The 25,456-nt window shown below is 32.1% G+C and overlaps 2 protein-coding genes across 3 annotated transcripts; one reads left to right on the top strand and one right to left on the bottom strand.

Moving 5' to 3' along the window:
- Nucleotides 1-895: 895 nt before the first annotated feature.
- On the top strand, nt 896-2,437 carry LOC18589455 (Glutaredoxin family protein). Its single transcript, XM_007014436.3, has 4 exons — nt 896-1,162; nt 1,492-1,565; nt 1,912-2,010; nt 2,123-2,437. The coding sequence occupies exons 1-4, from the start codon at nt 1,017-1,019 to the stop codon at nt 2,197-2,199; spliced, it is 396 nt and encodes a 131-aa protein (XP_007014498.1). The 5' UTR covers nt 896-1,016; the 3' UTR covers nt 2,200-2,437.
- A 1,928-nt stretch (nt 2,438-4,365) lies between these two features.
- Nucleotides 4,366-7,126, bottom strand: LOC18589456 (nucleotide-sugar uncharacterized transporter 1-like). 2 transcript variants are annotated; one of them, XM_018126557.2, is made up of 7 exons: nt 6,913-7,121; nt 6,217-6,368; nt 5,910-6,109; nt 5,728-5,821; nt 5,471-5,637; nt 5,177-5,347; nt 4,366-4,803 (listed from the first exon to the last, which is right to left on the bottom strand). In XM_018126557.2, exons 1-7 carry the CDS (start codon nt 7,001-7,003, stop codon nt 4,545-4,547), a joined length of 1,134 nt encoding a protein of 377 aa, XP_017982046.2. In that variant the 5' UTR covers nt 7,004-7,121; the 3' UTR covers nt 4,366-4,544. The 2 variants fall into 2 exon arrangements, with proteins under 2 accessions (XP_017982046.2, XP_088665590.1); XM_088809464.1 differs by lacking the exon at nt 4,366-4,803 and having other exon boundaries at nt 5,173-5,347; nt 6,913-7,126.
- Between the last annotated feature and the right edge of the window lie 18,330 nt (nt 7,127-25,456).

The following is a 25,456-nucleotide window of genomic DNA, read 5'->3' on the forward strand; positions in this document are numbered from 1 at the left end:
TCTAAAACTCATTTAACTCAATTAGTTAATCGTGTTACCATGTTGATCCATATAACTTATTTACTTGTTTAGTTAATTGTATTATTATGTCAACCCACATAATCCTATTTACCTATTTATGATCCGAATAAATACCCCATATAAAATTTATCTAAATTATTAATATATTATTTCTATTTTATAAATAGCTTTTGTGGCATAGGAATAATGTGTGGCAGTGACGAGAGAGTCTTTAATCTAGGTTTTTGGTGTTTTATTGTGCTGATGGATTATTGGATATTATTTGTATTTTATTATGATTCTCTTATATTGATGTTAATGTTAAATTTTATTGTGTTTACTTTGATATTGATGAATTTTTCACATGACAGATGAGTGTTTATTGTTTTATTGTTATTGTTTATAATTATTAGTTTTAAATTTAAATAATAGAATTATATGTTATTTTTATGTATGTGAAAATTAAACTATCAATAATAATAATAATCTAATTTATTCATATTAATTGTGTTAATCATGTTTAAATATTTAATTGTATTCATCATTTAAACAAGTATCAATCATGCCATGCTGTATAAAATTTAATTTGATTTGTTTATAAATGTGTTAAGCGTATTATATCGTGTTACATATTTAAGAAACATATCGATAAATGTGTTTGTGATTTTGATACGTTTATGATGTATTTATATTTATTCATATAACTATTAATAACTTATTTTTATTGCAATTAAAACATGCTTACACAAATTGTCAAATTTACTAATGTGACAATTTCATTTTCTCTTGCTTAAGCAAATAAGCCGTTCAAAGAGTTTAACGAAATGAAAGGTGAAGAAAAGAATTTGATAAAAGGAAAGGGGCCAAATAATTAAAATAAATAAGACAAATGTAAAAGTGCAATACCCATAAAAACAAAAATTTGGGTGAGACTCCAAAGGGGACTCGCGGATCTAGTTTGCTAGCACGGCTATCGGCGGTATCATCAGACAGATATTTTCGGATTCAGGGATTCAATGGCCGTGAAAATCTTGATAGCATCAATCTTAGTAATTTCAGCATCTCTCAGTTGGGTATCTTTGGCTGATTCGCCTGAAGCAGCTTTCGTCAAGAAGACCATCTCTGCTCACAAGATCGTCATCTTCTCCAAGTCCTATTGCCCGTACGTTTTTCTTCGCGTCGATTCTGCTCTTATTAATTTCATCTCAAAATTAGTTAATTAATATTTTTCTGTGTGAATGTTTGCCTTTTTCTTGTCGATCTGTACGATTGTTCTCTTGTTCCTGCTCATTTTTCTGATTGATTTCATACTCATTTTTTATCTACTTTTTCCCCCTTTAATTAAGTGCATAGATAAAACTCTGTTTATCGTAATATAGAACAATCCAAACATTTACTAATAATGGTTTTTTTGGGTGACTAAGTTTGAATTTTGGACTAAGAATCAAGTATTTTCCTTTGGAATTTGTTGCTCATTTTGGCATTCTACAGGTACTGTAGGAGGGCAAAATCTGTGTTCAAGGAGTTGAACCAGGTTCCATTTGTTGTGGAGCTTGATGAGCGAGGTCTGTTAACAACTGCATTCCCTTTTTTACGAAGTGCAGGACCAGCGGTTTGATTATTATTGAGCTAGAAATTTTGATTTGCTTATAAGATAAGAGCTGAAAATGAATGGGTACAATAGCAAAGTCTAGACTCTAACCAGACCGTTAACTGCTTGTCCAGCTTTTTTGTAGGCTGTGTTTTCTCCTAGTTCTACTAGCTTCAACTGAAATTTCTGACAAGCATGTACAACAACTAATTTTAGTTGATCCTTTTACAGTAGCTCCATATTGACTTGTGGAATGTAGTTCTTCCTCAATTTTGAACTTGAAGTACTGAAGTTGAGAGAGTTGCTTATGTATTTGACAGATGATGGTTGGAACATTCAGGATGCATTGAGTGAGATTGTTGGTAGGCGTACTGTACCACAGGTTTTTATAAATGGAAAGCACATTGGAGGCTCAGATGGTAACTTGCTTTTCTTTTCCAATGAATTTAACTTTCCTCTCTTCATGCAATGAAAATATGTTTGTAATACAGAACCAGTAGAGAAATTATTGATAATTTTTCTAATTTTCAGATACTGTTGAAGCATATCAGAGTGGAAAACTGGCTAAGCTGTTAGGTATTGATATTAAGCTCAAGGATGATCTCTGAGTCCATAATCAAAACTGAATTTTCTTTGCTGGAGTAGATTCTGAGTCCGTAATCAAATTAGTAACTCTAGTAAGATCTTACAAGTTATTATCTTAGAGTTGCATTCTTGATTTGTTTGTTTTGAAATTTTAGTTGACAAAGAAACCCGCTTGCCTTTATTGGATCATGTCTTAAATGATTCATTGCTTTTATAATAATAATATTAGGCCTCACTTTGCTGACACTGCATTATGCTAAATCGAAGAGCCCCAAGCCCTCTTTTTTTTTCTCCTTGAAGCTAAAGTTATAGTAGTGTAAATTAAATTTTTTTATAAAAACTTTGCCTGTGACAATTAAGCTTTTCACTTCATTAAAAACATGAAGAATTTTCTTTTAATACCTTGTTGTTAAGCTATGCCTGTTCTAAGCACCAAATTTGCCACCTTGAATTTTGGATAATTGAAAGGATAATTTCAGATTTATGAAATAAAAAGTAAAAAAAGAGGTCTTGTTGAGATAAATAATAGTGTAGATTGACATGATGCTTTTAAGAGATAAATTGAATTTGGTCGCTTAACAAAAAGAAAAAATGAATCTGGTCATATGTTTTGACTTAATTTATTTGACACACTTTTCACTTTATTTTATCTTGATCATTATCTCAAAGTGATAAACATAGTTAATTATCATTGTTTAGAGATAATTGCCAAATTTATTCTTTAATCTGGATCGGTCGGCTCATCAATTCTCAATTGTTCTTGAATAGGCCCCTCTATTCCTCTGGTCACCACACCTTCTCACTCTCTTAAGTGCTCTTTTCTGCACTTAAAGCATTAGTCCTTGATGATTGGAGGCGGTTCGACAAAACCGTGGTTTAGACTGAAGTCCGCTCTAGTCTTGAGAGCAAAAACCAGGCCTCGATCCAAAAGGTCCAGAAGAACCTAACGAGTTCAAAAGGTCCATATGAGCTCAGACGATCCTAGTAGGTCTAGACGAGCCTAGACAAGTGAGGAAAGTCCAAAATTTGCTTACGCCAATCCAATTTTGGCCCACACTAGTTCAATTTTAGCCCATGACCCACTCTAGCCTAAATTGTTGAACCTTAAGTCCAAGTGGGTTCATCCCAATGACACTTGAAACACCATATTACGACAACATAGATACAACATATCTATTTTTGATTGGACTAACATTTGCAAAAATATTTTTGTTAAAAGTTATCTTTACAAAGTTTTCATCAAAGCAGATAACCTTGTAGTAAGTATAGCAACTCAGCTATAAGTTTCCTCCCTTTGTGGTAACGACAAAGTCTTGCAAGGTCTCCCATAATTTAGAATTAAAATAAAAAGTATTTATTATTTCTAATGTGTAATAATTTAATAATACAGAGTTAGACAAGATTGAACTTAAAACTTCATGTCCAAACCCACAAGTTTAAGCAGAGTCAGCTATAGCATAAAACCACTAAAGTCATTACTTTAGTCTCGAATTTTCATAGGTCACATAATTTTATAATAATATAATTAATTATATTAAAAATAGTTAAAAATTAAGATCATTAATAAAATATCTACTTATCCTTTCATACCAAACAAATATTTATTTTCTCTAACTTGCCATGTCTTTATTAACTCTTAGCTATTTGTCAATTTTCAAAAACAATAGATAAAAGTCAATATAATTAATAAAATGTCATATTTTCTCACTTTCCTAATTAATAGTCTAATAAATTTTAATTTTTTATCACTTCTATAATCCTATTAATTCTCAACTATTTCTCCTATTCCTAATCAATTAATGATAATATATATTTAATAATCTTCAACAACTATTTTTTATATATATAATATCAAATTTCTTTTCAATTTATAATATCCACTTATAAATTTTTGTTTCCTCATTTGCACTTTCTTCAAAGGCCTCATTTTCTTAATCTTAATAAAAAATGTCTCATTTGAATATTTAGCTTTAGTCGATTGAGGTTATTTTGTCGTTCCTGATCATCTAGGTTAGTAACTCGACCCGTGAACACCTCTCAAACTGGACCTTGCTTCTTGTTTTTTGTTTTTCTATATTGTGTCTCTTTTACTTAGTGTTAAAAGAGGTTTTATTTTTTATTTTTTGATTTCCTATGTGTATCCAGAATATGTATCATAATAATAATAATAATAATAATAACAACTAAGCTGGTGCTTAAAAAGGACATATATTCAGACTTGTGTAACCAATAAATATATAAAAAATACAATTGACATTAATCATAACATGGAATGTAAAAGTTTAGCTTAAACATTGGCTGACTGATGAGGAATTAAGTTTCTCATATTATCTGAGATATGTCTGCATGGGAACAAGTACGTATCCAACTAAATTGATTCTCCATTAAAAGCATCACGGCTATCCTTGTTTTCTTGGTGCTCGTCCTTTCGAGGAGATCCTTTCTCTGATTTCAGCTTCCCATTTTGTAAATTGAGGTACGTGTAAAACGACATACCAGAAATAGCTACAAGGGCTCCACAGATACTGGTTGTGCCCGGATTTGAACTGAAGATGTAATAATTTCCCAGAAGCAGCACGCACGTTTTAAATTGTCCAAGAACCACGTGGGAGATGGCTGACGTTGCCCTGAGATTACAGCATTTATCAGCACATATATAACAAAATGCCCTGAGGTTAACAGAAGGCGTATGATTATATTTCAATATCTAATGGTTGGGTTTGATAATCACTTTAATTTTTACTTTGTAGCTTAGCCATTAGATTAAAAAAATTTCCCAATGATCCCTACGTTGTATCCAAATTCCTTTGAACTGATTAATTAGGCTAAAGATATGACCATCAATCATCTTTTACACCTTTCAAGCAAAGCCCTAAAGAATATCTTGAGAGAAAGTTAGTCTTCAGATCCTCCTATGTGTAGACAAGTGTATGTCTGAAAGTTGAAAAGACCTTAAGTATTTTCGTTACTCCAATTACAAGAAATGGAGTCCATTCTTACCCGAGAGCCAAAGCTGCTGACCACTGAAGCAAGAAGCCGAAAACACCAGAGATTAAGATCATGGATGTGTTAATAAAATTCCAATTGTAGGAGAAGGCTCCGGGAGGATCTAAGAGGGGAATCATGATGAGCAGACAAAGCAAAGAGATGGGCGTCGTCTTCCACATTAACCTGTTAGAATTTTATAACTTAATTAGGTGAAAACAAACAGCTATGCAAATTAAAAACCATCAATGTTAAGTGATATTAGTAGGGCAGAATTAATTGTGTTGATCAATAAAGAATTTAGCATACGCCAAAGCAGTCCAATTCTCCCTCTGTTGCAGACTGCACCAGAGGATCTTGCTTATGGCACTTGGAATTATCCAAGACAATGCTACGCTAGCACCGAAGAGGTTGAACTGCAGATCAGTCACGGTTGCAACAGCAACACCGATCGATACAACTGCAAGTGCAACCACCTGAAAAAAATAAATATGTAGAGTGATTACATATTTATCCATCCTTCTCAGGCCCATTGAAGCAACGCAATAAGAAGAGAAGCAAATCACCTTGGGGAAAGAAACCTTCTTTTTGTACCATATATATTCTGCCAGAACAATTGTCGGCGTAACAGCGATCTTGGCCATCTGATAAAATCCGACGCTGCGAACAACAGAAAACATGTCTTTTCTAATTATGCCAGTAAAATAGACTTAATTAGCTAGCCAAGCACATATGATCTCATTCTCACCTGTTGTACTTCAAGCTGACATTAGCAAGGCCAGTGCAAAGAGACATAACCAGTCCAAGAGTAAATAAAGGGGCCGATTTTAGAGGAGGAGAGGGAGGAATCAAAGACAATGCATTTAGGATGGCTATCAATGCCAAAGTTACTACGTAATGAATAAAACTGAGAAGTACGGGGAACTGGAATCCGGCATTTTTTAGCACCTGGAGAAACCAAGGAAGCTAATCAGCTACACTGCTAGAAAGCTCTACCGTGTTCCAACGCAAAAGGCTTATAGCATTATATATATTGAATATGTCAGGATACCAACCCATTTGTTCATGAAAATAATACCAATAGCAATCACAAAATTGAATGTAAGAGCAACACTTGGAGTGCAAAGACGTTGCTGTAGACGTTTTGCATTTTCGGATGAGCAAAAATCGTTAAACAGGGAGGCTCGCAACTCTTCCAGAGCTCTTCCTTTGTAAATGTACCGAAGAGAAGTAGACAAAAGAAACATGAATCCGAGCAAAGGAATATACAAAAAGCTCAATAACTGCAACAATATAATACAATACATACTTTTTGCAGTAATTCCTTTTCACAGTTCGTAACATCCTATTGCAGTGTCACACATTTTATATTGCCAAAAGATATATTTTGCAATATTATGATTGCCAAAGATGTTTTTGGTAAAAAACTTTTCAATAGTTGGACCAAACACCCGATATGGTATATTTGGTAAGAGAAAAAAAGTGGATAAATGAAAAGGATACAGAAGAAAAGGGAAGGAAAGAAACACAAAAAAAGACAAAATAGCCTTTCCATGACATTGGGTGGGAGAGAAAACGGTAAACTAGTAAAAAATTGCTAATTAATTGCTTCATCTCTCCAAACTGTAAGCTGAACTAACAGAAACCAAAATGGAGATCAATGAAATTGAAATAAGTAAGCAAATTCAAGTTTAATGACATAATTTGATTAGCATTTAGAAACAAAAATGAAAAAGATAGTAGTGACATACCTGTTTCGTTCGCATCACTACCTTTGCGCTTAAGCAGTTTCCTAACATCTTTGTTCACAAAAAAATTGAGAATCTCCCGGCTGGACAACATTTCTCTAAGTTCTTCCTTTCCCTCTGAATCTCACAAGTTGGCACATATATGAAACTATAAAGAGAAAGACTGGAGAACGATTTATTTCGAAATGGAGGAGAGGTATAAATGCCGGTGGACAAAGAATTTTGAAAGGAGCATTGAAAGAAGAAAGGAAAGCTGAGCATTCGTTTTGCATTTTTTGTATCTCTTTATTTCATTGTCATTTCAGATATCTAACAAAAGAAATTTGGTCTATTAAAATAAGTTGAAATTCTCGTGCTGTAATGGTTTACAAAGACAGGATTTGAGTCGTTTTCTTGGTTTAATTAAGCTCTGGTATTTCCATTACCAAGGAGGACTAATTTTGTGACTTATGAGTTTGATCGGAGTCCGCGTGCAAGATATGTTCTCTTATCTTGCCATTGGGTCACATAGCTGCATTAAAAACTATCCCTATTTTCTAATTAAATTAAGATAAATGTCAAGTTTAGTGCTACATTGATTGAAATTACAATTTACCGTTATACTTTTTCTAGTGCAATGTTAACATCGAATTATGTTTTCGTTTTGTTTGTTGGCATTGGTCATTAACAGATTTAACTCACTCCCTTTCTCTTTCATTCGTTCCAGGATGGTCTCCAGCACCGATTTACTGCGGCTAGCAACCAGATCAGACCGCTGGTGCGACCAATCAGTGCTGCCAATGATCGAATCTAGTTGTTAGCATGCTTAATCGTGCTGCCAGCGACTCGAACCAAGCCACTAGTTGGCCGATTGGAGCTTAAGCAGGCGAGAGTAGTCCATGTTTATTCAGGGAAATAAACGCTAAATGGAAAACAAGATAAGCCTGTCATGTTTTTTCTGGGTTTGTAACTTTTGCAAGTATGCCATGCTTATAATTTCCGGGTTTACATTGTTGTAGGGGATGGGGTTGCAATTTTTGATTGTTAATTTAAATTTTCTTTATTGCAATTTTTCGTTGTTTAGATGCTCCAGTAAAAGTGTTTGATGGTTGCAATATCGGGTTTGTAGAGGATTTCAATTGTGTTATGCTATTTGGTTAGTAAGAAAACGAGGGAAAGCGTGAGAAAATCTGGGTTTGCGATATCGTTTAATTTTTTCTTACTCTAATATTTATATGTATTTTAAAATTTGTTTTTAACTAACTCTGGTGTGTACGCCACGCATCTTATTTGGCACAAACTCCAACAAAAGGACATGACATTTTTTGTACACATGTTCTGGAAGCCTTTATGACACGTCATTGCTTTAGCTAAGGATGTTAACAATTTAGACACTTTTTTAAACGGGGACAAAGTTTGAGTACTAATTTTTTGTAACTTTTTTATATGTTTAATTTAGTCCAATTCACCATCTTTCTAATTTTTACGTAATAATATTGGTTGAATAATGAAATTGCATCAAAAAATTATAATTTGATGATCACATGTTCACATTGCATGAAAAATCGCAACTCGCAATTAAGTGCATTGATAAACTGGACTATTATCTTATAATTTACAAATTATATACATATTTGTAACATTTATATAGTCTAAATTTAAATGAGGCCCAAGCTTATGTTACTTAGGGTAGGATTCAAGAGTTGTCACATGTTTTTTATATGGAATATGGAACTAGTTATGTAGGCATCAAGGCTAGTGATGCATTCAAGATTTTGCATGAAGGGTGGTTAAATGATAACCATATAACGTTATGAATTGGATCAATAATTCAATTTGACATAAAAATTGATTACTTTTGAAATTAAATTAAATTATAATATAAAATTTATTAACAATTTAAATATAAACTTTTAGATTTATCAGTACGAACAGATATAAATTAAAAAAAATTAACATTAGATTTTTACATTAGATATTGTAAGCTGTTAAGTAATGTATTTTTTACATAGGATCGTAACAGATTATATACAATAAAGTTATGTAAATGTTCAGAGAATTCAATTTAGTTATCTAGGAAAATACATACTAAAGCCAAATCCTCTAATACATATAAATAGTTATTTAGTAAGAGAAAAACAATTATTTAATTGATTCACGAAAAAGAGAATAGGATAAATGGTTTTTATAATTTCATGAATGATAATTGTTTAATTGATTCACAAAAAAGAGAATAGGATAAATGGTTTTTATAGTTTCATGAATGATAATTGTTTAATTGATTCACAAAAAAAAAAAAAAAAGAGAATAAGAGAAAAGGCCAAATCCTCTTATATATATTAATAGCTATTTGGTTTGAAGAGAAAATAAGAAAAAAATTATTTGATTGATTCGAAAAAAAAAAAAAGGAAAAAGGGATTCTCTAATTTAATGAATGATAATAGTTTGATTTGATTCATGCACAAAAATAGAGAAAGGGTTTTTCAAATTTAATGAATGATATTGTTTGATTGAAAAAAGAGAATAACAGAAAGGGTTAAAGAAAAAAAACGAAAAAAAAGTCTAGCAAGCAAAAAAAATAAAGAAAGGGAAAAGAAAGAGAAAAGGGAAAAAAAAATCTAGCTAGCAACAAAGAAGGGAAAAAAGGGGAAAATTTTTAGAATTTGAGCTTAGGAAGAATCGAACCTAAACAAATTAATGGTTTTGTTAGAAAGCTTACCACTGTTTCAAAAAAATTGTTCAATTTAATTAGGGGTAACAAAAATATAAATGTAAAATTTTTTACATATGATGATAGAAAAAAATTAAAAACTAAAAGGTGGTGGCCGCCATCTCACTCCACCCCTTTCCCTCCTCCATTGATCAAGGTTACAATTTTCATGATTACCAAAGAACTTGATTTGAAAATTTGGGTACGGAGTAAAGAAGGAATCAATCCGACTATGATAAATGTAGCTTTAACCATTTTACTCTAGATTCCCTTGATTAGAGATCAAAATAAAAAAGTACACCTTTCCTTTGATTAGTGTTTGATGTAATCATGAGCAAATAATGTCTCATGTTGGTATTCATGCACCTAAAGCAATATAGGTCTGTTGGAATCCTTAGGTGGTATATCCATTATTAACATGATGTAAACATATTAAAGGAAAATAATGAAAAAAAAAATTCCTACGAAGATAAAAAGAAAAAATTGCATAATAACAAAAATGATTGAAAGCCTTGACATACAAATTTTACATGATATACAAAAGTTATGTAAATATTCTTAGAACTACATGACACACCAAATGAAAGAAATATTCTTAGAACTACATGGCATGTTAAATGACTAAAATACCTTTAGATTTATATTGCATGTTTAAATGTTATTCTTGGAGCTACATAACATAGCAAAGGTATTCCTAAGACTATATGACTTACTTTATCATAGCAACATTGTCATGGTAGGAACATGATGGCTTTATAACAATTTTTTTTATATGGCATACTTTAATGAGATCATACTAAAATTATCATGGCATACTTTGTCATAAAATCATCACACCTTATTATAACAATTCTACATGCTTATATGACATACCATCATAATAATCCTATTTCAACATTTTATCTACTATATATTGATGCATCTACTTGATAAATGATTAGTCCTATATTGTTATATTGTGGTTCTAGATACTACTAGGATGAACTTGTTTGGATCTAGACTCAAGAATTTAGACTAACGTAGGCAAATTAGACTTGATTAAAGTCTAGGTTGGGCTTGGCATTGGAATTTGAGCTAGGGCTAGATCTCCTAGCTTATACCTTTGGGCTTAGGTTGGATCTGAATGCTTCGACCTCCAAGTGTAAACACCAAAGTTTTCATCATAATAACTAAGGATTGAAAATAATTTTGGGGGCAAATGAAATGATTTTAGCAGCTTATAATCATACTTAGATCTTTGACATTTTGCTAAATTGGAATTAATGTGATAACCATGCATTAAAGTTACTTTGGAAAGCAATTAAAAGAATTTTTGCTTCAACCTCACGAGACTCTTTGATTTTGAGCTTCATAACTTTTCAAATATAAAAAATAATAAAACAAGCTTTATATGTTTAGAAAGAGTATTTAATACCTTTCATTTGTTATATTATGAAAAAACGGTAAGTACTCAACAAGAAATGATTGAAATGGAGCATCTATTTAAATTTGACAAACTTTGAGTTTGTTTTACATATTTTGCAAAATACTGTAAGCTTTTGATTGAAACCAATTTCATTTGAAAGCGAACTTTCTAAGCTTTTTTTTGAAAAAAAAAAAGATCACTCAACTGTGAGATCGTAAGAAGAATTATGATTGTTTAAATTTAGGTTTACGAAGCTATAAAGGGAATGTCAAATGAACTTGTATTGTTTGTCGAATTTATTTATTTATTATTTATTTTCATTATTTATCCTATGTTAGATAAAGAAGCTCGAAGTAAAGTAACCAAAAGGGGTAGTAAATTGATTTCTTAAATAAAATTTGATCTTTGTAAAGCAGAGTTAAAAGTGAGAACTTTTAAGATAGACCTTTAATCTCATAGTATAGAAGCTTAAGAAAATAAAGAATCAAGCTAGTAAAGGAGATGAAAAAGGAAAAAGTACTCAACGAAGATTTTATAAAGGTTCAGCCCTCAAAGCTTACGTCCTCTCCCTTGATAACATAAAGAGTTTGAATCCACTGACCATTGTCTTTAAATCAAGTTTAGGCATGACCTTTAACACATTGCCTTTTCTTAAGGAGGTATAACCTTTCTCTACCTTTTCTAACGTTTCTCTACCTTTTACATTGGAGGCACAACCTTTCTCTACCTTTTACCATGGAGGTAGAACGTTACACTACTTCTTGCAATGAAGGTATAACCTTCATTACCTTTTACAGGGGAGGTATAATAGTGGATTCTTAAAAGTTTTCTCAACTAAAGACCTAAAAAGGCTAATAAGTAAGTTAAGTACAAGAGGATAAAGATATTTAAAAGAATAAGAATTGAAAGATGAAGGCTCTTTTAAGAGAATCTGCTGTAAAGAGAGAAAAGGAATGAACTTTAAAAATCCCAGCTTTCTTTTGCTCTTGAAAATGATTTTCTTGCTCTCTTCTTTTCTTTTTCTTGTTTATCAGTTTATTAGCTTTAAAATGATTAGAGTTTTGAAATGATAAAATGATCAAAATTTCTTATTTGAGTAATCCTTAAATGCTTTTGAAGTGCCTTAGTGTTTCCTTACATGAATAATCTTTGAACTTGTTGTTTGAAGTTGTTTGTGAAAAGAAAAATCTTTTCAACACTTTAAATCTCAAGTTATAGCTATAAAGAATCAACTTCTTGAAAGGAAACATCGACTCTTGAAGATGCAAAAGCCACTGAAAGAGCAAGTGTCAAACCCTGTTCTATAAAATAATTACGACGTCATTTACATGCTCAATAGAATGTTTGCATATTTAGGAAGTTCGAGGAATCGTTAAAAGACGATATTGACCCTAATGTTACCATTAAGTCGATTAAGCCTCGAACTAGTTCAAATAGGAATTTTAAGGTGCAATTAAGAGTTTCATAGTCCATGAATGATTTAAAATGGTGATTTGGAGTTCGAGGATCAATTTGGAGTCAAACTGGAATTTTTACTATCTAGGAGTAAAATGGTCATTTGCCACTTGGGGACAAAATGGAAATTTTTAGAAAAACTTTTTTGGCCCCATTTGACTTATTGGAGTATGATTTGAAGTTTAGAAGTGAAAAATTTTAATTCAGGTATAATCTGGAGTATAGGGGCGAAATGGTAATTTTGCCACCCTGGGGGCAAATCGGTAAATTTTCACCCCCGACACTTGTCAAGATCAAGGGATATTATTCATCATGGAAATGGACAAACATGAGAAATGTGTGGTGGAGAATTAAAGAATTAAAAGTCAAATATTTAAAATTTGAACCAATAAGGAAATGCCATGTGTCATGCTTTTATTATTTTATTATTTCTTGATAAAAAGGCAAAAAAATCGGCCCATTTCTCCCATAGTGATCAGCCAAATCAGAAGAGAAGAGAAACCAAGGAAGAACAAACCCTAGGTTGGAAAAATCAAAGAGAAAGTGTTGGAATTCAAGGATTTGATCAAGTAAAGATAAAATTTCTTTGATTTTGCTAGTGATTTACCTTACCCATGCATATTCCCTTAATTTCCTTGGTTAAATTACATGTTTTCATGATGAATTCATGGCTGTTCAAAATGGGTATGGAGAGAGAAAGATGTTGGATTGAATTGATTTTAAGATATGTTAGTGTTTTTAGTTAGTTTAGCATATTTAGAAGCAAAACAACAAGAAAGGAATCCATTTTCCCCATGAATCTTCATGGCCGAATCTTCCTTGATGTGTGTGGGTGATGGATTGTTATTTTTTCAAGAGAAATGGCTTAGAAAATGATGAATAATGGTGAGAAAATTAAGTAGGAAAAATCATGGTGTTAGTGCACTATAATGGCCGAATTTTTCCATGAAGAAATTGGAAGGTTTTGATGCTGAAATTGGTGTTATTTGAATAATGTTTGGCGAATTGAGGTATTAGAAATGAAATGGAGCAATTTGGAGCCAAATCGGACACAATTGTCATTTAATCGGGTAATAGGCCAAATTAGGTCAGCACCGCATTTAAGCGGTAGTCGGATAAGTTGCATATCATATCATGCATATACATTGAGCCTAAATTGATTTTATAATGGTAAAGCATTAATGTGGTGAATTATGTATTGTACATTGTGGATAGGTGGTGAGTAAATTACATTGGTAAAAGTACAGAGATTATGCTTGAAGACTGGGATTAGGAGTACATCGACTCCTAGAACTGTGAGTAAACTTATTATCGTCTTAATTATCTAGAGTAGTTTTATACAATTGTGTGATTTTATAGAAAATGGGTTTAAATGGTAAATTGCTACGTTTTAGGAGAAATTGTGATTTTATAAAATGATTTTATAAATTTTTTAGAAAATTGAATACTGGTTTTGAAAATAGAGTAATTGGAGACTGCCTGCTTGTGTTATAAATTGTGTTTTAAATTATATGGCTTATAGCAATATGTGAGCATGAATGGCAAAGTCGGTATTTGTATCAAAATTATATATACTATGTATTCAGCCTTGAGAGGTTAGATTGCGATAAATTGCCATGTCATGCAGATAAGGATTTTATAAATCAGGTGGTAGATAAAATAATCCATAGTCACTACAGTGGTGGGAGTTTCCATGGACTGCCTATGAGAGGGGCACAGTAACTCAGTTATATATTTACCTCCGGGGGGAGATGTTGGATGAAGTATCTCCTGAGGTAAAGATTTGAGTGCACTTCACGTGGACCACCGCGTGAGAGTGAGACTCAACCAACGCCAAGGAACGGCTGTGTGTCAGATGCGAAAACATGTTTATGGGTATGGGACATTTAACAGCCTTGGCGGTCTCAGTGGGATACCTTGACGAAGGTACTCGTGAGAACGATTTTGGCAGGAGCCAAGTTTTGTGAGATATATAAGCCATGTTGATTAATTGAGTAAACTGAATATTCATGTTATGAAACATATATTGGAAAAGGATATTTTAATTCGTCTTCATTTACTCGCCTTTAGATAGTTTAAATAGTATCTGTTTACTCACTGGGATTTTATAATCTCACCACCCTCCTTTCCTCACATTTCAGGCTCAGGGAATTCTATAGTTAGCTGACTTTGACAAGGACCTTCATTTGGACTTGAATCGTCAAAAGTTGTAGGTTTTCAGCTTCCGATGCATTTTGGTAAGTTTGGGGCCCACGTGTCACTGTAAAAGAAATTTTATACTTCAGTTATCTAATTTAAAGTATGTAGGAACATATTTAGCTTTTACAAAATATTTTTGGCGAGTTTCGGTATTTTCAAAAAAAAATGATGAAAATGCCCTTGTAAGCCAGAAAATAATATTTTATTGTTTTGATTTGAAAACGACTTATGATTTCTTGAAATACGAGATTTAATAACTGTCGCTCACTGGAGAGATGCGGAAGCTGATGCTAAGCCTTGCGGGGTTTCGATCGACATTCAGGGTAATGAGTGCCTATCGGGACGTCGCGGCTGTTGTCATGGGCTCGATGAGAGTTTCGGGTCGTGACAATAAGAATTTACTTCTCAAGCATAAAGTGATAAATTCTTGAAGCTATAAAAAGATAAAAATAAAAAACTTGGACAAGAAGAAAAGATTGGAGAATGGATAAGCACGGAGCAGGCAAAAGCAATTTTGAATTTTGAATTTTTTGCCTAAAATGAAAGAAGAATTGACATCTAGAGAGACAAAGATCAATTCTCAGAAAATTTGAGATAAAGAAGAATCGATGTCTCAAGAATGAAAAGATTTATTCTTAGAAAACATAATGCTTTAAAGACACGAAGAATCTATTTCTTCTCAAGAATGAAAAGTAAAAGCCAAACATTGGTTACATTATCATTAATATGTTCAGGATCCATAAACATAAACATAACAAAAGGATTGACTCCTCAACAGAACATAACTCGACCTTTAAGCTGCAAATGGTTGCTAGATCACTGACCAAAAGAGAAACGGATCACATCTTTGTGACACTAGTTGTTAGTAAGCGAGTACTATCACTGATTTGCAAAAAAATATATGTGAAAAATAATGTGTAAGTTACAAAAACTCCGTGAGTGGATATGGGGAAAGGGACAACCAAAGGGGAGAGTTTTTCATAACCATACACTTATAAATCACATGAAATTCATAAATATTCCTTCATTTCCAATATGTTCATCAACAGGGTATTTAAATACAATTTAAATGGCATTGTATGGGAAACACATTTGCATAAACCATATGAAACCATTTGCCTTTGAAAATCTTTTGAAAAATGCCTAAAAACTCATTATTGCAAAGGATTTATCAATGGATGAAGGAATTTATCAATAGATGGCACACAGAATGCTTCTTATAGCAATTTATCCACTATTTATTGATAAATGACTCTCAAGTATCGATAGATTGGTCTTGAAACTCAATTTCTTGAGAAAAATCTTGCACATAATCATTCCATATATCCTTCTATCTCATATGACTATTTTCTAGGCTAGATTTCCTAAAGTATAGAATCATTCTCATCCTTAACTTGCATCATAAAGTAACATGATAGTCATATATCATTATCATGTTTAGCTTATAGTGTATATGAAATTCTCAACACATACATCTCATGGCATACATATCATATTTAACCTCATAAACCATTCTCATGCTTAGCCCATACTATACATGATATTCTCAACACATACATCTCATGGCATACATTTCATCTCTTATCTCATAAATCATCATCATGTAATGAGAGGGACATCATCATCCTCAAAACATATCATCATACGTAACATGCATATCATAATCATTCATAATTTCATAAATGAAACTAGTGCATCCATTAACCTTAAATGCTACATCATGTCAAGCATGTACATTATACCATTCATATTGTTTCGAAGGAAAAAATTTGAAAGGGTTTGTCCCCCTTGTTGAAAACTAACGTAGAGTAGAATATTTACATACATAGTAAATTCATAAATGTTGTGAAAATCATTTGCGTTAACTCGCATCACAAATCATCATCTAACTAAACTCTTTAATCATACTTTTTGAAAACTAGTTGAAAACCTTAAAATAAAATCCTTTAATAAAACATTCTCTGAAATAATATTTCATCATGCATAATTAATCATTTCTATAAATATCATGCTTACTTTACATGTTCAAATACTTGAAGAGGTGTATCAACTCACCTAATTGGAGACTCAATCTCTAGCTCCAATCACAACTCCTTTCCGATGAATTCCTCAAAGTTTTCAACTGCTCCTAACATTCAACAATCACCATAATCATTATCTAAACTAGAAATCTCGTAATAATCATTCTAAGTACTTTCAAAACTATTTGGATTCGACTAAAAATAATTTCTAGCTCAAACCCACTGCTAATTTACATAAATAATGCTTAAAAACTCATAAATCCTTCATCTCTACCTTAGGTGAGCTTTGATGTTAAGGAAAATCACAAAACCTTGAGCTTGAGTATCTAATAGAAAAATCTAGACATCAAATCAAAATTTCCAGTTTTGAAAAATCAAGATTTATGGATTTCAAAGTTTAAAAATGTCATCTTATTCATAAAAACTTAAAACCATGTTTTCAAATCTTTAAAAATGGTGATTTAGGTTGAAAATGGGCTTAAAAGGGTAAAGTTGAAAGAATATCTTACAAAAATGGTGGAGGGCCACCAACCCTCATAAAATGTGACCTATTTATAATTTAAGATGTGAAAATATGTTCTTACTCCTTTTATTTTTTTTTAAAAATGACATCATCTATCGATACATGGGGCCATCTATCGATAGATGTGTCCATCTATCGATAGATGATGAACATCTATCCATAGATGTTCTTTAGTTTCCTTTAAAAACCTTTTTGGGTTATATCTATCAATAGATAAAGAACATATATTAATAGATAAAGAGCATCTATTGATAAATAGGTTCCAATAAGTAAAAATAAACTTAAAACTTATCAATTCGGACTCTTTTTCACATCAAACTTTGTAAATCATCTTTATGCATCAAAACATGAATTCTTCCAAACTTAAAACATAGATTAAATGTTCAAGACTTGAAACATACATGCTCACCTAAGGATTTCCTTTTTTACCCAAAATCAAAGAACCTTTGAACAAAAATCCTAACGCTACCGTGCTGCTGCCTCAGCCCTATTCCGTGCCGACAAGTCATTTTCCTTTCTCTTAGCCGTCTTCACCATAGTATTCGATTATTTGATTTTAGCCAAGAGCTTAGGTAATGTTCTCTCTCTTTTTTCCCCTCATTCGTTTTTTTTTTTAACTAGGTTGATTGTTGTTTCGGTTTGATTAGGAAGATGATATATATGCTTTGGTTTCAATACTATATTTGAAGCAAAATTTGAGATGCAGATCACCCCATTTGATATTGTAATTAGTAGGATTCTTGTAATTACTAAAAAGAAAAAGTTTTTTTTTTGCTATTTGTGTTATTGTTGTTGCTAGGGCTGTTGCTATGGAAATTATAACTCTTGTTACTGTTGTTGGGGTTGCTTTGAAACCCAAAATACCTTACAAGGCTAGAAGTCCTTTACTTGCTATTACAAAGGAGAATAGTAGCAAGGTTAAGGGACATAAGTACCCCAAAGCCCATGGATTTTTTTTTTTATAATTGGGGGAGGGGGATTCGAACCCTGCTCTTTATGCAGGGGGATCATGCATCCACCAATAAGCCAAATGCTCAAGTGCCCAAAGCCCATGGATTTAGGCTTTTTTTTCTTTTATTTTAATTAGTTGGCCTTTGAGTTTTATGTTTTTTTTTATTTGAGCTAACCCCATTTCATAAAATTATTACCAGTCTTGATGACAAATTTGGCTTTTCTTGAGGTCAAGTTTAATTTTATTTCAAAGAGAAAATATTTTTTTTAAAAAAACCAAGATTTTATTACTCAAAAGATTTAAATTCGTTCGTACTTTTTGAATATCAAGATTTAATTTGAAAATTTTAAGTTGAAATCTTACCTTTTGAATATCAATACTTGATTTGATGTTTAATTTTATCTTTTTGTAGGTTGAAAGTAGCAAGGTCAAACCTTTGCTAGCTTGGATTGAACTATGAATGCTTTATTTTTCCATGTTTTATGATTATTATGGACGAATTGAGGGTTTTTCGTTATTGTTTTTATACTTTATTTCTTTACGTTTTATAATTATAATGGATGAGTTTAGGGTTTTTGGCTAGTGTTTTTATGTTATATTTTTGTAATGTTTTATTACTATTATGGATAATGTCTTTGTCTAGTATTTTTATGATTTGTTTCTTTATATTTTATGATTGCTTAATTATTTTTTTATTATCATGTGTAGGGTAATAAATTAAATGCCATATAAATATTTGTTGTGGGAGTTGAAGTATTTATGCAACTATTTTGTTGACTAAATTTTATGCAACTATTACTTGAGTGTTGTAACACTTTACTATCTTCTTAAGAAATTTGGTGAGGTTGTTGTATTAATATCGGTACTAGTAACAGGTAATTTTTCATTGTTGTTTTGCCACATGATATGTCCATTATAATTTCAAAATGAAACGAGATAGGTCTTGAATGTATTCTCAACTCGATCAAGATGGATACATTAGGTGTTGAAGATTTTGTTACTTTTACCTTTACTCAACATAAATATGTAAATAAGAATAAAATTAGATGTCTTTACTTCCAATCTATAAACAACAAGTTTCTAACTACTAAGTAGGTGCATAGGCACCTTTATTCTAAGGGTGTCACTGGTGCTTTACATAAGATGGGATTTACATAGGGAATGTGAAATTGGACAATCCTCAAGAAGTCAAAATGATGATGTTGATACCCATATACTGTAATAGTTATGGATGTTGTACATCTGGAGTTTGACTTCTCAATGTCGGTCAAGATAATCATTCAATGTTTCAAGAATAAGATCTAAATCCAAACACTGCCAATTGAAGATCTAAGTTTTAGAAATCAACAACTTCCATCCGTTTGATTATGTTGTAGACTGATGAATCAATTCAAAGATTCTACACTCGAAACTTGTAAGTTTATTCTAACTTCCACGATCTTATTTTAATGTTTCCTTCACATTATTATATTTGTAACATGGTAATGAACAAAAATATAGGTTTCAAAATCATTTTTACAATATTTATATATTAGTAATAAACATTAATTTAATATTTTTGTTTTTATTCGCATTAATCATATTAGTTTTGATATAAATTTTTTAATTTATTAATTACTTTTTTTGCCAATGAAATTATTATTTAAATTAATAATGTAATCATTTTATGGACTATTATCTCCTAAAAATGGTCAAAATGAAATTATTTTATTCATAAATATTGATTCATTAATTGATAACCAATATTGTATTATGTGTCATACTTTATTTATGTTTATGTAAACAAAAATATACAAGCATATTATATTTCTAACGTAGTATAAAACAAATATAGGTTTTAAAATAATTTTCACAATATTTATATTAATAATTTACATTAATTGAATATTTTTATTTGTTTTTCACATTACTCAAATTATTTTATATATAACTTTATAATTTATTTGTTATTTTTTTGGCAATGAAATTATTTAATCAATCACATAACTTTTTGTTTTTTACTTTTGTATGGACTACTATTTCTTAAAAATGATCAAGGAGTTTTTCAATTGATTTACGAATCATCTAATATTTTTCTTATTATATTTTTACTTTTTCTTTCTACCCATCTTTTATTTTTTTTCTCTCTCTCCTTTAATTTCCTTATTCACTTTTGTCTTTTTGGATAAGATGATTACTTGTGTCAATAACGTTGATGAATTTTGGGTATACTCAAGCCAACACTGATCCAATTCTCCATTCCTTCTTTGTTTCTTTGTTATGTTTTTATCTCTTTAAAACTACATCATTTTAAAATTTGTATTTTAAATTTTTTTTTCAAAGGTAGAGCTTTATTGCATAAAGGTCTCACAAACGGAGAACTACAAAAGATAGCCATAATAGGCATGCATATTTAGAATAACAGTAGGTTACAAAAAGGGGAGAAGGCTACTACATTTAGAATAAATGCAAGGTCTAGTGCACTTTGAGAATAACAAGAAGGTACATATCATAATAATAGCCTAATAATCATAAATACATTGGAATGAATAAATAACAATAAGGCATCGCTGGCTCATAGTCAAATTGAGAAAGGCACATGCAAGAACCTATAACCTCAATGCATTCTTGGACAAAAAAATGAGAGTTAGTAGTGGTTTGCCTGATACTGATTTTGGAAATAAGCCCTAAAGTTAGAAGCTCTTATAACCCTAGCTTTAGCCAACCCATCTAACCATATTGTTGCCAACCCATCTACCATATTGTTGCCTTCTCGTGTGATGTGGCTGAAGAAGATCTTTGTGTTGCTGTGTAGGTGGACCATAATGGCATTGGACATGTTATTCCATTCTACAAGGAATTGTGTTTTAGTTTTTAGCCTAGTTAATGGCATTAGAAGAGTCACTTTCAACTTCAAGGGAATGGGATAAAGCCCAAGGAGAGGAAAGGAAAAACTTGATTCCCTCAAGAATGGCATAGAATTCAGTAAAGTTGGAGTCCTCTGTGCCAATATTGTCGAAGTTGCCTCGTAATATTCCTAGATGATCCCTAAGCACTCCCCTTATGCCAACAGGGCCCAATTTTCCTTTGGCTACACCATTAGTGTTGAGCCTAAGTGTCTCATGAGGGGTGGTGTACAAGTAGTTTCTCTCCTCTGTTTTTTCTTTCTAGAGTTGTGGGTAAGGGTGGTGGGATCCATAAGACCCACGATAGTGGGAATGTGGTTTAGCTGCCATTTACCTTTACATCAAAGCTTGTGGCGAAGGATAGTGATATCCACCATTTGGCTTGAGATGAAGTGTTTGCCTTTAAAGAAGCCCTCATTTCCATATAACCATAAAGTCTAGAAGTTTGCATAAAACAACATTCTCCAAGTGTCCACCTTTCGGGAAGGCATAAGAAGCTTAATCCATGTTTCAAAGAAAGAGATAAGAATTCTTAGTGAAATCCAAGTGGTGTCTGTTGTCGATTTTACACATGTAAGTATATGTATCGAACAAGTAATATAGACAGTAAGTCCAGATTATTATTCCCACAAGGATTTGTTTCTAAAGTTTCACTAAGTACTAAAATTATAAACAAATTAATCTTATTTAAGTAATCCAAAAATTGGAGAAAAAATAATTAAAAATAATTAAAAATTAATACTAAATAAACTAACAACCTAAATAAGTTGAGAAAAGTAGTATATTAAAGGCCTAAGATTATGGGTTCATTCAACATTTCATCTGATACCAGCTTTTATTGTTATTTATCTTTCTTGGGTGGTTTTACTACCCTAAAATCCAAAGCTATGGACAAGTCTCCGTCGAGTTGCTTGTACAAATACCTAACTTAATTAGTTCATTATATGTTTATAGGAATCAATTAAATTAAGTTCATTAAGCAAGTGTCATAATGTGGCTATGTATGGCAATCGACGTATGTCTACCTAAATTGTGAATTAGATCAACTCAACGACGTGAACATACACTATTCAAAATTTAGTCCAATGTAAAATCTCTCTATCGAGTCTCAATTAGATTCACAAATCAGTTAATTGTTGGCCAAGCAATCAAAAACATTAAGAACATATTTGAATAAGCAAACTACACCCATTCATGATAAATAAAAGAGAAACTAATATTCAAATTACATGTTGAAATCCACCATAATCCTAGATAAGCAAATTAGTTCATGATATTAAAATAAAACAAAATCCAAAGAATTATAGCCATGAGTTCAAAACAAGAATTAAGAATAACACAAAAGAAGAGAATTAAACTAATGTTGAAGCTTGATTGATTGCAAATCTCTCTCAAATTCTCTTGTTTTCTTATTTTGTTCTTGGCTCCCAATCTCTAGAAAGCTGTTGTCGTCCTTTGTCTTAAAACCTCTAAAAAAGGTCCCTTAAATGGGCTCCAAGTAACCTAATTTCCAAAATCCTATCAAATTTTTATTTTTGAAAAATCACACAACGCTGCAACCTTGATTTCTTGGTGTCGCGGCGCCATGACAGACTTTGGTAATGCTATGGCGCTAATTCTTCAACGCCGTGGCGCCTTGATTTGCCTCGGGAGTGCCACAGCATTGAGTCTTTGTATGATGCACCCCTAATGCGCAACATAGTTCATCATCACTGTTGTGGTCACACTAGCAACGCTGCGGCCATAAGTCTCTGGTGCAGCAACGCTCCGACCATGTTGCTTCATAGCAGAGCTACATCTATCCACCAAATTTGAACGTGATTTTTCCTTCATTTAGTCAGAACTGGGCCAAATGGTAAACACAAAAGTTGTAGCCCATTCTCTTATCTTTCCAATAAATTAAAAATCACCTTAATTAAAGTTCTACAGCTCAAGTTATTTTCAAATTACTACTACATGTATGAGTAATGCTTTCTCCTCACCTATGCTATCATATCTTCCTTTCACCTTGCTCATCATATTTTGCACAAAATCATGAGAAAAATAAGTAATAACTTTTCATAAAGAAAATTGAGAGAAATTAAAGTGAAATTAAACTAAAAAGAACTAAGTGAACTAATCAATATAAAATCTAACTTACAATTAGCCTTAGGCTATGATTTGCAAAAAGTACAATTAGCCTCTTTAACACTAATAATGCCATACTCCACTAAAATGGATTTGGTAGCCATTTTTCTTTGAGAGTTTGCCAACAAAAGGTTTCTACTTTTGATGGGGCATAGCCCATCCATATATCATTTGAAATGCTTTTAGAGTTATAAATGTTTCCATGGTAAGCTTTGATGAAGGATGGGGGAGAATAGAAACCACTGGTTGTGTTCCTCTATACTATTTACCTTTATCCGTAAGGTGCGGTTGCACACTGCTATGAAATCATTCCAATGGTTTTGCTCCCATCTAAGGGGTTGTCTTTTCGTGCTAATGTCCCACTACCACTTGCCATTGATTTAGTTTCCCAAATTTGCAAATGGCTTTTTTATCAATTGCAAAAGCATATATACGAGGAAATTTAACCGTCAGAGGTATCTCATTCATCCATATATCTTCTCAAAAGTGAATGGTGGTCTTAATACCAAAAGTGTGTCTAAATCCCTTAATGACCAGCTTATAATATTTTTTAAATTGGATTAGGGGTTTGGTGATATGCTTTCATAGTGGAAAGGGTTTATGAAAGTTACCTGCTAATATCATCCATTTGGGGTCCAACTTATTTTTTGCATTGACCACTTGGCACCATAAACTTTTAGGCTCATTGGCATATCTCTAAAGCCATTTGTTAAGGATGGCTTAATTTTTTAGCTCAAGGTTTGTAATTCGTAACCCTTTTTCACTTTTGGGGCTAGTGACAGTGGACCAATTGATAGATTTTAAACATAAAACCTAATTTTTCTTTCTTTTCTCTTCTCCACTTGCTCGTCTCATTATAGTTGCCTCTCTTTTTTCTCATCTCTTCTTATCAATCGCAAGGTCCACTTTAACGTCAAGACTCAAATCTGACCCTTTCTATCCTCACTACCTTCCTTCCACCAATTTCTTTTTTTCTCCCTCTCACTAACAGTTCTTCTCTCCTTTTTTTGTTTCTCTACCTAAATTTTCTTTCCCTTTTTTCTATATCTTCAGTACTTTCCACACTCTTATCCTCTATTCGACTTGCACAATGATGTTGCTCCCCTATCCCCAACTCGTTTAGTCCTTTCTTTCATCTCTCTACCTTTTCCTTTTTTCTCTACACCTTTATTTCTCTTTCTTTCATTTTTTTTAACAAAACAAAAGTTAATTTCAAAAGAAAATTTTGATTATGTATCCCTTTCTGATGAGCCAACTTGGTCTAATTTACACAATACCATACTTGACTCAATTTTAATAAGGTTTATATTTAATGCACTAAAAGTATGTTGGCTCCATTAGTTTTTGATGATAATAAAATATTCCCATTTATATGTGTCTAATACCTTTACTTGAGTGTGCAGGAAATTAATATATGAAATTAATTTCTTAACTCTTAAAAAAGTATTTTTGAAAGAAAAAGAGAAATAAAATAAAAAAGATGTAACTAAATAACAAGGAGAAAGCTAGCTGGTTAAACCAGGAAGAACATTGGTTGACCAAAAATTTAAATTGGAGCAATGGCGGGCTGAAGAGTTTGAGAAACAGAACCAACTTAGTCAACCAAGTCAGTTGACTAAGTGCACTCTACCAGAATCTGCAAACAAGAAACAGAATCAACTTAGTCAACCAAGTTAGTCAACAAAAGCTCTCTATCTGCAATTTAAACCAGAGCACTACAAGACAAATTAACGGCTAGAACTCATCCTCAACTGTTTCCAACGGCCATAAACTGTCAAATTGCCATTAGAGTTGTTTCTCCAAGTATAAAAGGGTCTTCTAACAATGAGAAACAAGTTTTTTTGAAGCCTTGAATGAGATTTGAGCTATAGAAAGTTGAAAAACCAGAAAAGCTTCACTGCACTTTAACGCTTCCTCTTTACATTTGTGATTAGTACTCAATCCTGTACCAATTAGATCATCCAGTGATCATAGGTACTTTCTTTTACCACTTCTTCTTGTATACTTAGAGTGAGGGAGTCACTCTAAGGGGTTGTTCAAGCTTGGGAAAGCTTGAATGCTATAGGTTGTGATTGAGCCTTGGAAAACTACTTTGGGTTTTAGTTGAGCCCGTGAAAAACTAGTGTAAAGGTTTTGGCTGAGTTTGCGAAACGCCATTGTAAAAGCTTGGTGAAAGCTTGTGAATTTCACCGGATTCTTAGTGAATTGTTGGAAAAATCTTTGGTTGGATAATCAAGGTAGTGGATATAGGTCTTGGACCGAACCACTCTAAATTGTTGTGCATCGTCTAC

Source organism: Theobroma cacao, chromosome 9 (assembly GCF_053813885.1).
Source record: "Theobroma cacao isolate CCN51 chromosome 9, ASM5381388v1, whole genome shotgun sequence".
Lineage (NCBI taxonomy): Eukaryota > Viridiplantae > Streptophyta > Magnoliopsida > Malvales > Malvaceae > Theobroma > Theobroma cacao.